This window comes from Halichoerus grypus, chromosome 13 (genome assembly GCF_964656455.1).
Source record: "Halichoerus grypus chromosome 13, mHalGry1.hap1.1, whole genome shotgun sequence".
NCBI classification, from domain to species: Eukaryota; Metazoa; Chordata; class Mammalia; order Carnivora; family Phocidae; genus Halichoerus; species Halichoerus grypus.
The window spans coordinates 25,126,065-25,141,836 of record NC_135724.1 but is presented as its reverse complement, the minus strand read 5'-3'; the positions used below and the strand labels follow the sequence as shown (position 1 = coordinate 25,141,836).

Sequence of the window (15,772 nt, the reverse complement as noted above, 5' to 3'; positions counted from 1 at the left end):
AAAGATCTGGAGAACAGTCCACTTCCAACCCCAGGGCGGGAGCCCGGGTCTCCTGGCCCCTGGCCCAGTGCGCCTTCTGATGCATTTCCATAAATAGAAGCTTAAAACCAGTTCTCAGGACCAGCAGGAGGGGGTACAGATGGGGAGGTGGGGGGGACAGTGATTAAAGCTTTTCCTCCAGGTAGGTTCCTGATCTGACACAGGAGCATGGGCAGTGAGAGCAGAAAGAATTGCTTCCTCCACGGAAGTGGTTTGGTTGGAAAGGCTGTGGTTCTGCCAGGAATCCTGGCCATGCCCTTAAATCCTGGCCCTCAAGTCAGCCACCCAGCCCCGTGGCCCCGAAGCTGATCCCGTGGGCCAAGCTTGTGCACACTGACCTTCCTGGTTATGCTGGGGGTGCTCTGAGCCTGGAGCTGGGGGGCTGTGCAGGGCAGCTCTCCACTCCTGAAGGGCGGCACTGTTGGAAATGTTGCCTTCTCAAAAAAGGAGGGAGGGAGGGGGAAACTCATCCCTGAAAACCTCATGGATAAAGGGGACAGCAAGTGCAGCAGCCTTCCCTTCTGCTTCGGCAGCTGGGCGATCTGGCAGATGGGGATTGCCCTTCTGAGATGTCCCGTCATGGTGGCGACAGCCTGGCTGCGTCCTGAGCTCGAGGAGGGCCTGACGGTTGGCACAGGAGCCACTTTGATGTGTTCTGGGGAGGCTGCTTCAGGGTTAGGAGCTGCTGGCCGCTGAGGGCTGTGTGCTTATAGGTCAGTGGGTGCTCACCCAACTAACTGCATTGTGTCAGTGACCCAAGGAGGATAGCACAGTGGCCAACGCAGGGAAGCCAGAGGTCTTCCGCTGGTCTTTGGCAAAACGAGAAAAGTGCTAAGTTCACAGTTTCCTTGGGGATTGAGGTCAGGTGAAAAGGATCACATTTGTGCAGAATTATACTTGAAAACCCCTTAAATGGCCCATGAAGTTGAGAATACTTGGTTTGGAGTATGTACCCTGGGCGATATTATGTACATATAAATGTATGCTGCGTGGTCTGCTATAAAGAGGGCATAAGCCTCATTGAGTATTTTCATTTTATCTCTAAGTACATGTAGGTGAACTTGAGTAAGGTAGGTAAGCACCTGCCTGAGACCCTGTGTAAAGGGTCTATAGGATAGCGTAGTGCTTTGCACAGAGCTGAGGCCGATCCGTGGAAAGGACCACCTTTTATTTAAAGTCCTGTCCTTTGTGAAATGAAGGTTATAGTAGATGGGACGTCCTCAGGCAGAATGAAAGGTAACAACTCCCCATTTTTAAATTTAAATTTTACTGGTCTATGAAATTCAAAAGGCAGGGAGCTACTAGTCTAAGCCTACTACTTTATTTAAGTTAAAGAAACTCTTAAGCTTTGTATGTTGAAGACTAAACAGAAGGAGAGTCAACTCTTTCATTTTTTTTTTCTCCTATAGAGAACATTTGACTTTCTCTCAATCTATCCACCTGGTCATTCCGGTTGGGCTCCAATGTCACTTTCTTAGAGAGACCTCTTCTGATCCTCCGGTTGAAAGCATTGCCCTCTTTACTTTCGTTGTTTCTTTTTGTTCCAGTGCACTGGTCTCTGTTTAAGTTATCTTTTTCTTTTTAGCTGCATCCTATTGGCTATCCCCTTCCCCTTGTGGGATGGAAACCCTGATCTGTGGTTCAATCCACTGTTGGGTTTGCAGCACCTCCATCATCCCAGGAGCGTCGCAGGAATGAATGAAATTCCGGGTGGTTCCTGAGGGACGGACCATATTTTGGCCTCTTGCATCCAGCACCAATGCTGAGGCTACCGCTGCAGGCGCTCAGTCAGCCTGAGCGCAGAAGCCAGTCCCTCCGCACTCTCTCCCTGCACTCTTCGTCTGGTGTGGCCTGACCCCTTCTATGGCCTGCGAGCTGTCTGCTGCCCACGAGCCTGGCCATGCTGGTCTGACTCAGTGCTTCACTCACCACTTCTCTTGCATCGGGGTGGGCATTGACCGTCTACAGGGAGGAGGCTGAGGCTACAGCAAGCTGCACTTCTGTCCCCTGAGAATGTTCTGGACACAGCCAGGGGGCTCAGGAAGCGGTTGGTGGGGGGACCCAGGTGGCCACATTCTAGAATGGCATCCCTGGGGGTTTGAGCTGCTGCTTCCCAACAGGCTCATGAGGGACATGGGTGGAAATACTGAGGAGGTCTCAGGGGTGGAGGGCTTTCCTAGCACAGGGGCTTGGGGCGCAGATGGAGGCATCTCACAGACTGTGCCAAAGAAAAGAAGAGGGTGAGGGGGATCTCAGCATCACTGCTAGAGGTGGTTTGGGCACGAGATCCCTCCACATGGCCCGCAGGTGCCCTCACACTTACTGACCCCTGACTACTGTCAGTTTGTATAATGAGCCGCGCCAGAGTACATTAAGGAGAAGCAAGAGCAAAGCCATTAAAGCCTGCTTCCTAGTAACCTGCGCCAAGGCCACCATCTTTCTTAGCCTGCTTCCGGTCACTCGGAGGGTAGCCTTGGGCACCCCTTCCTCCAAGTGGACCTTGTTCCGTTCCATTTCTTGCGCAGCTTCCAGCCTTTGGTCTGCAATGGCTTGAAGGTGGTGGCTTTTTCAGTTCATCAGGGCTCCCGGGACCCTCAGTAAATGTCCCTCATCAGGGGAGTGGAGAGCGCGTGTCTGCCCCAGTTGCATCCTCGTGGCTGCCGCTGTGTCAGTGAGCCCCGGGAATACCACTGTGCATCCAGGACTGCCCCTGGACTGACTTGCACAATGGAAGGCTGACAATGGTCATTGAAAACCCAGCCCCACAGCAACGGGTTCCTTTACATTTTATACCATAGAATGCTGAAACAATGTTCTAACATTGTTCTGTTGTCTCTTAGTTTCTGTTCACGTTCTCACCCATTTTTTTCTCTTCACTCAGAAATTGTCAAGCAAATGCCATTTGTATTTGCACTGACATGGTTTCCAGTGGGAAGGGGAGGGGATGGTCATGTTTGCTTTCTATGACTTCACGGATGAAATGAGATCCAGCACAACACCGTCTAAAGCTATCTCATGCTGGATTGCTTAGGACTTCTTTGGTTATAAGTGATAGAAACCCACCTCAAAATATTTGAAAGATAAGGGGAAATTTATCGGCTCACAAAATCAAAGGAAGTCATGACAAAAGGGGCAAATATTTTCATCTTCATTCTCCAGCAGAAGGAGGAGAGAGAGGGCCCCAGGTGTGGCAACAGAGCTGGGACCCAGGTCGTGTGGCGGGTGTGTGTGATTTATTAGTCAGGACTCTTTTGGCTTTTATGGCAAGAAATCCAACTTGAAGGAAAAGGGAGGGATGGGTTTTATCGGTTTAGTGCATCCAAGGAAGGCTTGCCCATGGCAGCAAGCTAGTCTCTTAACTGCACTACCATGCAGCACAGACCCCCAGATTATGATGAAGGTCATGGGCTCACCCTGAAGACTGACACAGGCACAGTGTTCACGTGCAATTCAGGAGGGTCACAGAGAGCCTAAGTTCATCTCCTCTAGAAGAGTGTCCAGTTCTCGTGGAGCCAGCATCGATAGGCTATCGAGAGCAGACCTTTTCGGAGTGCGTGGAGTCTAGGGTCACGTTCCAGGGTGTGAGTGGAACTGTAGGTAGGGGTGAGTGCCGGTGGCTCAGCCTCTGGATCTCATCCCTGTCTGCTTTTATCTGTGTTTTTTACATGGGGGCTCCAGCTAAGGTCTTGTTGTTTTTTTTTTTTAAGTCTCTGCTGATTAAAAAAGAAAACCACAAATTTAAACACAGGGGAGCCTGTCTGCCCCTCACCTTTCTTTCTAAAACAGGTCTGCCTCTCTGAATAGCTGTGCAGCCTGGATATTCCAGGAATTTTAGAAACATTACCTGTTTATTTCATTGGACGTGACCCACATATCCTGCCCACGTGCCCACAGCGAGACCTTGGTAGGATAACTTCTTAGAAGCTTTGAAAAAACATGACCCCCCGCAGGAGGAAGGCTCCACTATTGAGACAAGCTCATTGTCAGGGAACTGTACTTGGTATTTTTATGGCCCATTAAGTTGCCAAGTGCTGCGGCTGATTTGTACCGTTCACCCTCGGGATATCTCCCCAAGTTGGGCTGGAAATGGGGGAGTCCCGAGCTGGCTTGGCCAGAGGGTCTGCCCTGCCTCTGCAGGGCTCCAGCTCCCTGGGCTTGCCCAGTGGGCACAGCAGAACCAACATCCAGTCTTTCTTCTGCCAGGCTATCGATAGGGCCCTCCACCTGAATCCTCTGGAATCTTCTGGAGAGAAGGAACCATTAGTTCCCATGTACTTCTTGCGAGTGACAGGAGCCTGGTTGGGCCAATGAACATGCAAGCTTGTGTAGAAGAGGAGAGGGATCGTGGTTTCCAAGAGGCCCAGGTGGAGAGTCAACATCCAGGTGTGATGGGGGCAGACAGGTGTGTCGTCGGAGAGAGCAAGGCTGGAGCGCAGGGCCTGTCTCATCAGGACACCGGTGAAGATGCCTCGCCACGTGAAACCTCCCACTGCGGTCTCACCGGGACCAGGTTCCCCAGCCTTCTTTCCAGCTCCAGCATTTCATAGCTCCACTGCCTCCCAATAAACACCACACAGTTAGTGCTGTTTGTCCAGATCTTCTGGTCTCGGGGGATCCTTCACACACTAGGACGAAGATTCCTTATATTTGCATAATGCTCTCTCCCTCTGCAAAGAGCTGATGTGTGAGGGAAAGATAACGGACATGGGAAGCAGTTCGGCTTGGAGGATTTCTATCAGGCTCAGGTCTGGGGTTAGTGGCCAGAGGTCAAGGGTCACAGGAATATTAGGAAAATCTCTCTGAGGGGAGAGTGGGCATGGGGTTCCCTGAAGTATGCACATCTTTCCAGCTGCCCTGCCTCTCCTGTCTCCCTGGTCCCTGCAGGTATGCCAGATGCTGGGGCTGGGCCAAGAGGCAGATGAACCCTGCCTGCTCTAGGGGTTTGGGTCTCTTTTCTCAGATAGACCAAAAGCACTGGGAAGGTAGGGGCCTGGGCAGGGTCTCAGGCTGGTGGTTTGACGGGAGGCCAGACGAGCCTAGCACAGAGCCTGGTCACTCCACCACTGGAGCAGCATGACCCTATGGGTTATGGCGCCAAAGGCTCTGGAGTGGAACAGGTGTGGGTTGGTAGCACTCACCCACCAGGGAGAATCAGATGGACTTAGGACCACCCATGTCAGATAGGGTCCTGGAGGACCACACTGAAAGGAGCAAGCTGCTGAGGAGGAGGGAGCACATGGGGGGAGGCCATCAGGCCAGCCTCGTGCTGTGGGCCTGCAGCTGGGACCGTGCTGTGGGATCTGGATGGGAGGGCCAGGAGTGTATTCATGTTCTAGAGCCACCATAACAAAGTACCACAAACCGGGTCACTTAAAGAACAGACATTTATTGTCCCACAGTTCTGGAGCTAGAAGTCTGGGATGGAGGGGTCCGTAGGGCCCGTGCTCCTTCTGAAGGCTCTGGGGAAGAATCCTTTTTGCCACTAGCTTCTGGTGGCTTCCAGAAGTCCTTGGTGGTCTTTGGCTCAAGCTGCATCAGTCCAACACTGCCTGCATCTTCCCGTGGCCTTCTCCCTTTGTGTTTCCTGTTTCTCTGTAGCCAAATTTCCTTCTTCTTGTAAGGACACCAGTCCTTGGATTTAGGGCCCACTGTCATCCAGGATGAACCCATCTTCACTTGATCATATCTGCAAAGACCCTATTTCCAAATAAGGTCATGTTCACAGCTCTGCAGGGTTAGGACTCCAACTAATCTTTTTGAGGCACAGAATTCTACCTGTTCCAGGGGGTGAAGAGGACGATAGAGATGGCACCAATCCAGACACTGGTCAGGAGCTCTAGCATGGGCCCTCAGAATACCCTGGTGCTTCCCTGTCTGCCCACAGTGCCAAGCACATCTCCACACGCTGCCGTGACCCTAGCATCATTGGCCGGCAGGTAGAGGTGGTAACACACCTTCTGGTCTTCTCGTGAGCCCCTATCAAATGCCTTAGGACTCAGCCCAGGTTCCGCTCCATGGCAGAGGCTTCCCTGACCCTTCTCCCAAGCAGGGTCCTCATTCCTTCTTCCGGGCTGCCAGAGGCATCTGTTCAGTGTCTCCTGTGGCACATGGCGTCCATCAGCTTACTCGTTTTGTGTCCCCCTGACCTCCAGGGCTGGAACTGGGTCTCTTCATTCTGGTATTCTCCATCTGAGGCACCTGGCACCTGGTAGGCCTTCAGCGCTGACTGAGTGAGAAAGGACCACGGCTGGACATACGGGTGGGTGGGTAGACGGATGGAGGTCGAGTAACAGAAGTCTTCCATGACCACCCCCACCCCTGCATGCATCCCCTTGCCAGGCCTGTTCTGCTCCATAGCGTTTTCGTCAATTATCACAGCATCTGCTCATCTGACTATTGTCTTTCTGCTTTCCCTAGAATGCGTGCTCTGTACAAACAAGCATTTTGCCTATTTATTTTTTACTACTGTATACGCAGTGCCTAAAACGGCCATTTTTATAGGCTAGGTGGGTAGAAGAGGGGTGGGGGGCGGGGAGCCCAGCAGAAGTGTGTCACTGTGATCAGAGTCCGCGGGTCACAGAGCCGTCACCGTGCAGGCTCCTTTGCTCAGTGAGCTGCTTGGCCCCCGCTTACGGCACCCTCACCCCAGACCCAAGATTTGTCTGTTTATACTGGCATCTCAGGACAAGGCCCTTACACTCGCAGCTTGGGGCCCGCAGCTCTGCTGGGCTTGCTTTAATCCCTCAGAAATACTGCCCTGGGTTGTATCAGCCTCAGCCTGCCCTGGAAGGGGAGGACTTTACATAACGTGTTTGTGCAACTGAAGCAACCAGGCACTGCCCTGCAGAGCTGCGTCTTACACCATTGCTGACCTCCGAGTCAGGTGTGTGTGTGTGTGTGTGTGTGTGTGTGTGTGTGTTGCACGTGTATTCTGCCAGTGCAGCATGTGGAAGGAGTATTATCTTCCCTCTGTCCCTGGAGAGGCTTGGTTTATATAATCTGCTTGTCTCCCAGGCCCATTTAGTGAGCAAAAGTGGTCAGAGGTTGGGGGGGGGGGACTGCAGCCAGGTCTCAGAGTGACGGGAAGAAGGGTTCTCAGGCAGAGAAGTGGAAGAAGAGCAGGCAGGGCCTGGGGTGGTCCAGCAAACTGCTACAGAGGCTCCCGCGACGGAAGACTGCTGAGACCCACCAAGCAGCTGGTAAACCAGAAGGCCGGTGCTCTCATTTATGGAGGTGGGGGCGCTCTCACACTTGGACCGACGTTACCTGGACTGACATCCATATGGGCCTCTTGCAAAGCATGGAGTGGAAGAATTTGTTGAGTAAAGAATTATAGCAAAGGCCACTCTTGAAGGATAATTCTGACAAGCCTGATAAATTTCCCATTCTCCACTTGAGGGATAGATTCTAAAAAGCAGGGAGGGATCTCTGGTCTAAAGCCAAAGTACCATCTCCCCTGACCAGGCCTAGAGATACCAACTCATGCTCCTTTCCAGATTCCTCATTAGTCACACTTGTCAGTGGGTGCCTCTTACCTAGGACGGGCTGCCCTTTGCAGCCCTATCTTATGTAAAATGTTGTAGGGCAGCTGCTTTCTGGAGAGTAATTGAATGAGAGAGGAACACTTTCCATTGTGGCTGGATCTTCTTTTTTCTTTCTTTTAATACTTGCTGTCCCCTCTACCCGGAATATACTGCCCCCAGATTTTCTTCCCACCTTTTTAAATTGAGACATGACTTACATACCATGAAACTCACCCTTTTAAATCATACGGTTCGTTGTTTTTTTAGTATATTCACAAGGTCAAGCAACCATCACCACTGTCTAATTCCAGAATATTTCCATCACCCAAAAAGAAACACAGTACTCATTAGCAGTCACTCCCCTTCCTCTTTCTCCCCAGCCCCTGGCCGCCACTCATCTACTTTCTGTCTGCAGATTTGCCTATTCTGGATATTTCGTAAAGATGAACAATATGTGGTCTTCGGTGACTAGCTTCTTTCCCTGAGCATGATGTTTTTAAGGTTCATCCACATTGTCACATGTATCAGAACTTCCTTCCTTTTAGGGATGCCTGGGTGGCTCAGTTGGTTAAGCAGCCAACTCTTGGTTTCAGCTCAGGTTGTGATTTCAGGGTCGTGAGATTGAGCCCCACATCAGGCTACGTGCTCAGCAGGGAGTCTGCTTGAAGATTTCTCTCTCTGCCCCTCCCCACCACTCTCTCTCTCGTTCTCTCTCTCTCTCTCAAATAAATAAATCTTAAAAAAAAAAAAAAAGAACTTCCTTCAATGGTCATATAATATCCCGTTGTATGGACATACCACATTTTGCTTATCCAATCATCAGTTAGTGGACATTCGGGGTGTTTCCAGTTGTAGCTATTATGGATAATGCTGCCATGACATTCATGTCTTACCTCTGGCCTGTGAGTAAAGAACTTCTGCCAACCCAGGTCAGCAGCTAGCCTGATGGCAGATGTGTGACTAAGAACAGATTTTCTCTTTCTTCATCTGCTGGCCTCATCTTTGCCCCTGTTGACACCCAGTTACCCTTGTCTTAGAAGGACTGTGAGCAGCATCTTGAGTTGTATGTGTCAGTTGGTGGCGACCACCCACTTGAGAAACAAAGTGACTGATTGCAGAGGGCCTTCCAGCGAAACTTGCATAAATAGTGTGCCCTGTCTCAAGCAGGAGCACCTGAAAGTCCTATGTAATTCACTCATTCATTTATTCACCCAGATGCCTATAGCCTGGGGCTCCAGGTGGTCTTGGGGATGGGACCTCTCCTCCATCACCCTGGCCTGGATTGCTCCTGGGGAGGGAGGGCCTCAGAAGTGCAGGACTTTGTCCTTTGACACTTTTGTAGCTGATTTCTGGCCTCCCGCTGAGGTCTGTCAGCCTCGCACTGAAGAAGGCACAGGCAGAATTTCTCCCTCCTTCTCCAGCTCCATACCTGGGTCACCATGCCCTCTGCTAATCTGCCTTCCCTAACCTGAGCTTCCCACCCCCCCCCACAACCCCCTGCAAACCACCTCAGCCAGTCTCTGTGCCAGGACCGGGGGCTCCACGCGGAGAGGGACCAGCGCAGCCTTGCTGGTCTGGGCCCACCTGGCCCTGAGCGGAGTGTCAGGACCATGGGGAAGATGATGAAGGTGAGGGTGATGGAGGTACCACTGGAGAGACTGACGGAGGTTTACTACATACCAGGCACTAGGCTACATTCTTTACATGCTTATCAACTCAGCTAAGCCTCACCAGGACCCCAGGAGGCTGATGCTGTTGACAGATGTGGAAACCGAGTGCTGTCAAGGTGAGGTTGGCTATCAGAGTCCCACGATCATCAAAAGGAAGAGCCGGGAGCTGACTGCTCACAGTACAGCTGCAGAGTCCATGCTTGGACTACTATGACGTCTTCTCTGCGGGCACACATATATATTAATTTGGGGGGAGATAGATGGATGGACACAGAGGCCACAGCAATGGCTTCATTAGAAGCCCCGAGCGGCATGGCAGGCCCTCTGGGCCACCCTGAGTCTGGTGGAGAGCTAGAACTCCAGCTGAGGTTGAGTCCCCCGAGGGCGGCTCCTCCTGCTATGGTTCGTGGAGGAGGAGGGCAGGATGGAGGGCAGAGCCCCGGACTCTGAAGCCCAGACAAGGGCAGCCGCCCGTCCTGGGCCCATGGAAGGCCTGGTGTTGCGGAGAGCTCCATCTGCCTGGCCTCACGGTGAGATCCTGATCCAGGCCGCCAGCTTGAGAGGGAGCCTCAGCTTCCTTCCATTGTCTGCGTGGGGCACACCCAGTGTGTTCCTGCGGTGACCCGAGGCCAGGAGGGAGGGAAGGGGCCAGCCCGGAGCTGGGTCAGGATGGGAGAGGGGAAATGAGAGGGGAAGACGTGGTGTTTTTCCTTGTTTGTGTTTTGTATTAAAGAAAAGCAAATAATATCCTTTGAGAAAACCATTAAACAAAGCACATCCTAAGGCTGCGAGGCCCATTGTGGCTGCCTGGAGCCCGGAATTCATTCATGCCTTTTTGGCCAGATTGTTAGGGACAAGAGACAGGGTAGGAGAGAGGGAGCGTTATAACAATAAATGTTGAAATGTGTCATTCGCTCCCTGAACTCAGTAGGAGGCTAGGCCGTGCATCCATGATGCCAGAGTCCCTGTGTCCTCCTGAGCCTATTGCCTGTTGTCCTCCAACTACCCCTCCCTGGGAAGCTCCTTGAGACCGGCCAGAGCTGTCAACATCCACCCCACCCCAGGCAGGGGCTAAGCCCTGAGAAGGCAGCCAGGGCGGCCCTCCACGGTGGACCCTGAAACCAGAGGGCTGCTACCATAGAGGATCAGGGCCTCAGGCTCCCTGTCTATAAAGGGCGGGGGGGGGGGGGGGCTAAATGGACGCTCACTGACCACTCTCCAGCACACTGGGTCCTGTCACTCCCTCTCACCTTGTGTGTGTGCAGGGCCTCGTGCGTGGCATCGGCTGGGGGGGGGGGAGCGGGGCGGGGGGGGTTGTCACACACAGGCTGCAGACTGCACCAGGACCCGTACACAGGTGTCCCAGGCCCAAGTCAAACCACCCCCTCCTCCAGCCTTCCAGGCTAGGGTCCCCTCTACCACCCCCTGCCCACCCACCCTCAGAGACTGCCCATAATGTGATGACAGTGCTCGCCCCCATGTCCCACCAGAACACACCTCTGCTGGGGGAAGGGCGATGGTAAGAACAGAGCTGGCCATTAGCCAGCTAATTCTGCCTGGGGCCTGGCATTGGCAGGATCAGCCTCGTGTTATAAGCAGAGGGTCCATCTCCAGCCTTGACATAGGTGTATAGTTGTTGTCCCGATGACAATATACAAAAGACCATGCTTGGGATTTTCCCCAGTTTAAAGTTTAAAAAAGCATTGAACTATGTCATGTTTCCCCTAAACACTCCCCAGGAGTGTGAGGAATGAGGGTCTTGGGGCAGAATTGCACAGGCCGTCCTGGACCAGGGTGAGGCAACCGGGGTCCTAGCACACTGCGTCTGCATGAGGCTCAGAGTTTGCAAGGGGCTGCATCTCCTTGGTCCCCTCAACAGCCCAGAGAAGATACTGACATTCCCACTGTGTCGGGAAGCTTAGAGAAGTCACGAGTGTTCAAAGAGTAACTTGTCCTTGGACATACAGCCATGAATCCGGGATCTGGTCCCAGCTCCGTTGCTAAATCTCTGCAAGACCTTGAACGGGTTCATTCACCCCTCTGGCCGTGAGTGTCGTCACCTGGAATTTGAGTGACTGGATATGACACATTCTAAGGTCCCCTTTGTCTCCTTACTGTTCTTTGATTCTGTAATTCCAGCATCATTGCCTGGTGGGAAATTGATTCACCCTCCCATTTTCCATTTTTCAGTCTGGATTTGGCGGTCAGAGCCTAGTCTTTCCAAACTCCCAGTTTCTTTTGGTCATAGACGTTATCATCAGTAGTTACGTGCAAGAAGGTCTTTGCTCTCTTTCCCAAGTTACTCACGATCCCCCTTCCTCCCACACCACACAGGGCTACCACCCAATGCCCCACGAAGTGGAGATCGCCCACACCAAGAAGCTGTTCCGGCGGCGGAGAAATGACCGGAGGTAGGAGAGACTCCGTCGAGAGCTTCGGGTTTTCTGTTCTGGGCCAGCCATCTGGAGCTCCGTCAGTTCTGGCCTGGGTTTCGCTTTCCCTGGGGACCTGCTGTTACCTAGGAGATGAAGCAGTGGGGTCAAGTACCAGTTGGGAAGCAGGAGCCCCACTTCTCGGGACTGGCCCAGGGAATGGATCCCTTCAGGAGTCCAGGGACGGGGTGCAGGTTCCACGGCTCAGAAAGAGAAAGGCTCTTTCCACTTGCCGCAAGGACCGCAGTCCTCAAGGGATTAGGTCCCAGCTGACATGTGTTTTGAAACATGGCCTCCAGGAGGCTCCAGAGCTCGCGATTTCAAGGGTATCTGTGTCTCCTGCTCTTCCCTCGTCACTGCAAGTCGTCCCTGGCCGTGCTCGGCTCTGCAGTGACAGGCGAAACGCAGATCAGCAGCCTCACGTGCACCTGCCCTCCAGTGCCTGGAGGAGCTCACTTAAACTAGGGCAGGACCCAGGGTCTCCCCACAGTTCGGCGTGCTGGGTGATAGCAAGGGGCCGGAAAAAGTGCCCCGAGACAGCTCTGGATACACGAGCAGCTGAGGCTGGGCATCCCAGGAAGACCTGCCTTCATTCCCTTAGAGCCTTTCTTGCATGGAAAGGTTTTCCTAGTATATTTCATGTGGAAAACTCCAGGTACAGAGTGATGTTTGTAGTCTGTGGACATTCATAATAAAGCAGGGTTAGAGTGTACTTTTTGTTTGGATATGCATCAGTTATTTCTGGTTGGAAATATAAAAAAAAAAAAAGGAAGGGAAGGAGGCAGGAAAGAAGGAAAGAGAAAAAAGGCTTCTGCCTGGGAATTAAAATGAGGCGTGTGCCTCTATAGGGAATTTCTTCTTAGATCAAAGTGATGGCCCGTGGTTTTACCTTTAACAAACAGAGAATATTCTCAGAGAGCCAAGGAACAGTCCAGGCGACATCCCTTGCTTGGAAAGCGGAGGTGCATGTTCTCCTGCTGCCCTTGAAACTAGGGCTGTGGCTGGCCGGGGTTCCTGGGCCTTCCCTCCACATGTGGGCCCTGAACAAGGAGTGCTGGGTGGTGGCCACAGCTCGGGTTGGCTGGAGGATGGGGTACCCAGAACTCCTCGTCATCAGCTGGTGGATTTAGTGAGTCTGCGGCCTTCCCAGGGGACAGTAACCATACCGCTAACTAGGAGGAAGGCCGTCCTGGCTTAGAAAGCAGAACCACTAGGCACGTTATGTAGCAGCAGGAAAAGGGGAAACTGAACCAGGAGAGTTGGACCAAGCCCCGGGCCAGGCTTGACCAGGGTGCGGTGATGGCTGTGTGCCCCAGCTCAGTGCTGTGTGGCTTCACAGAGGCTGACACCTCGTTTCTGGGCACCTGGCAGGGGGAAGAAGTAGGGAGCACCCTTCTAAAAGGGGAATGGGGCTCTCGGGGGACTGGGGAAGAGTCAGCGAGAGCAGAGGCTGGGTGTCCCTCCTCCCCTGCCCCCTGCTCCCTAGTCTATGTCTGGAGGTGTGGGGAGTCCCCGAGCTTTGACTGCAAAGTCACCCCCTGACCCAGGAGCAGTGGCAGGCTGCTGCCTTGCATCCAGGTCAGCCACACCTTGGCTCGTGGGCCAGGCCGCCTGGCCCGGCAAGCACCCCCTGGACAGCAGCAGGCCTCCGGAAAGCAGCGTGACCCAGGGCTATAGCAAGAGGAGCGTGACATGCGCACACTGGGAAGCTGACCTTCCGCTGAGCCACGCTCGTGTTAACAGATGCCCGGTTAGGTCAGCGCACCTCGCAAAGGATGTGGACCCGGGACAGGGTCCAGAGCAAGGCAATAAAGATGATTAAAGGGATGGAAAGTATGTCCCAGGAGGAGAGGCTAACGGGACGGGGCCAGGGAAGAGGAGGCTGCAGGGAAAGAACATTCACGCCAATAAACTTATGAAAGATTTACACGGAGGCTAAGGGAGAGCTGCCTCGCATTCATAGGGACCCAAACCAGAGGAAGCTAGCTGGGAGTGGAAGAAGACAGTGTTCAGCTAGACCAAAGATGGGCTCAAGGAAGAAACGTCTTGGTAGCTGAAGCTGGATGGTGTGGTGCCTTGTAGCCTGGAGCAGGAAGTCTGCATCATAGCCCAGCTCCGGCGGGATGCCAGGCTGGGCGTGCCCTCACTGCTTTTCGTCCCAGTTGTTGAAGTCAGAGACACATGCCCTGGAATTAGGCCCTGGATGTGAATTCTGCCTCCCCCATTCCCTAACTGTGTGACCTGGGCAGATTGCTTCATGCCCCTATTTCCTCTTCTGTAAAGTGGGTCTACTAAGTGGGAGGCTTGAACGATCTAATCCTTGTAAGGCCCCTGGAAACAGGCTTAGCGCTGGCCCACTCTTGAGTCCGAGGTACATGGGAAACACTGTAAGGGGAGAGGTGGGGAGATGCCTACAGCGAGGGTGGGCTGCCACCCGGGATCTCACTTGTGAGCCCAGGGAGCTTTGCTCTGCATTCCCTCCAGGATCAACTGCCCAGGCAGGCAAGGCTCCCTCCAGTGCAGGCGTCTGCCGACTCTGCTCCCACACTCCAGGGGCTGCTCCCAGGGGCTCTGTGATTAAAGTTGAGCCGTGAAAAGGTGAAGCTCCTGACCAGTTCATAGGTTGTTTTCCTGAAAAATGTTCTCAAAACTTAAACAACTAGTAACCGCTTGTTTCTTTTGGGAGACTACTCAGATGTTTGATTTCAGACAAAATGATGCATTTCATGATATGAATGCTCTAAATGAGTATTTCAAGCATTCCTCAGACAGTAGCATGCCTCAGGTGCTCAGTCCCCGGAGCCCTGCTGGCTGGAGGGGGGCCTGCCGAGGGTTCCCCTCCCGCCCCAAGCTACCCACCCAGCAGGTGCAGGCAGAGGAGCAGGCTCCCAGAGGGCTGAGTCCTGGCCATGCTGCTGACCCACTGCCTGTGTTGACCTTGAGTGAGTGCTCACCTGCTGGGGATGCAGGTTTCTCTCAACTCCTCCCCCACCCTGCTCCATTTTGCAGAATGAACAAACTGAGGCAACGAACGACCCATCAGAGTCTCTGTTCCCTGGGAAGCAGAGTCTGGGATGGAGATTAGCGGGCAGGGCACTTACTGAGGTGCCTCCTTTGGATCAATAGATGTAGACGGGGAGGGAAGGGAGCAGGATGGGGCAGAGGGAGAAGCTGAGCTGCAGGGCAGTCTGGCTCGGGAGCTCTGACCCTGCAGGGAGGGGACTTCAGAGCTGTCCCAAGATGGAGTAAAGGAGCAGGTCTTTATATCCGCATGTCTGCTGATCATTGGAGAGAATTGCCACAACCTTAGGCCAGCACCTGTCATCGCCCAGGGCAGTTTCTGTAGGGCCTGAGAGACACCCCAGCACGTGCAGCAGCTGGTGCGGGGAGTGCGCCATTCGTAAAGGGGGACCCGGCTGGTGCCTCCCAGCGAACACCCCAGTTGGAGCAGGACTTAACTCTCCTACTGGGATCGATGGAATGGCGCTCCGTACTACCTGCTGAGCTCTGGAGCAGAGCAGAGGAGTGTCAGCCTTGGTCCCTGCTCTCCGGGGCCGGGGTGCAGCTTGCACAACCCTCTCTGGCTCCTGAAGCCACCAGAACGTGGTGTGTGACTGTGTAGCATCCGAGCATGCAGAGAAAGGAGCCGGCGGGGGGGGCTGCGGACAGCTTCCTGGAAGAGGTGGGCATTGAACTAGCCGTGAGACACCGCAAGGATTTGAGAGGGGGGTGGGGGAAGTGTGAAAGCTGCTGCGGCCGAACAGGTGTGGGAGCCAGGGATTGCCACCACCCCCCAGAGGTCCCCCCACAAAGCTCCCTAGAAACAGCACCAGAAGGGCAGAGCTCACAGCAGCCACCACCCCCAGCTGAACTAAATGGAAGGGAAAAGCCGGAGCTCCTGGTTCCGGAAGGGCCCGGCCCAGGGTGTTACCAGTCTCTGTCGACACCACGCGCTCCCAAGAGCCCAGCGTCCTGACAGAGCGGACCAGCTGATGCAGCCACTTTCGTTCCACCCCTCGCTGCCCCAGCAGCCGGGGAGATAGGAGAGCCATTCTCCAAATTCATCTGTTTCATTAAGTGCGGTCTCAGAATGGTTCATTTACTCTAT

General features: G+C 53.6%; 1 protein-coding gene across 13 annotated transcripts in view; it reads left to right on the top strand.

The window, feature by feature from the left end:
- The window catches only part of CTIF (cap binding complex dependent translation initiation factor), a 286,624-nt gene that overhangs the window by 143,741 nt on the left and 127,111 nt on the right, over nt 1-15,772 (top strand). For all 13 annotated transcript variants that reach the window (XM_036078182.2, XM_078060363.1, XM_036078186.2 and 10 more), the window contains one exon: nt 11,567-11,643. In XM_036078182.2, the coding sequence (XP_035934075.1) occupies nt 11,567-11,643 (77 nt within the window). The remainder of the gene's footprint in view (nt 1-11,566; nt 11,644-15,772) is intronic.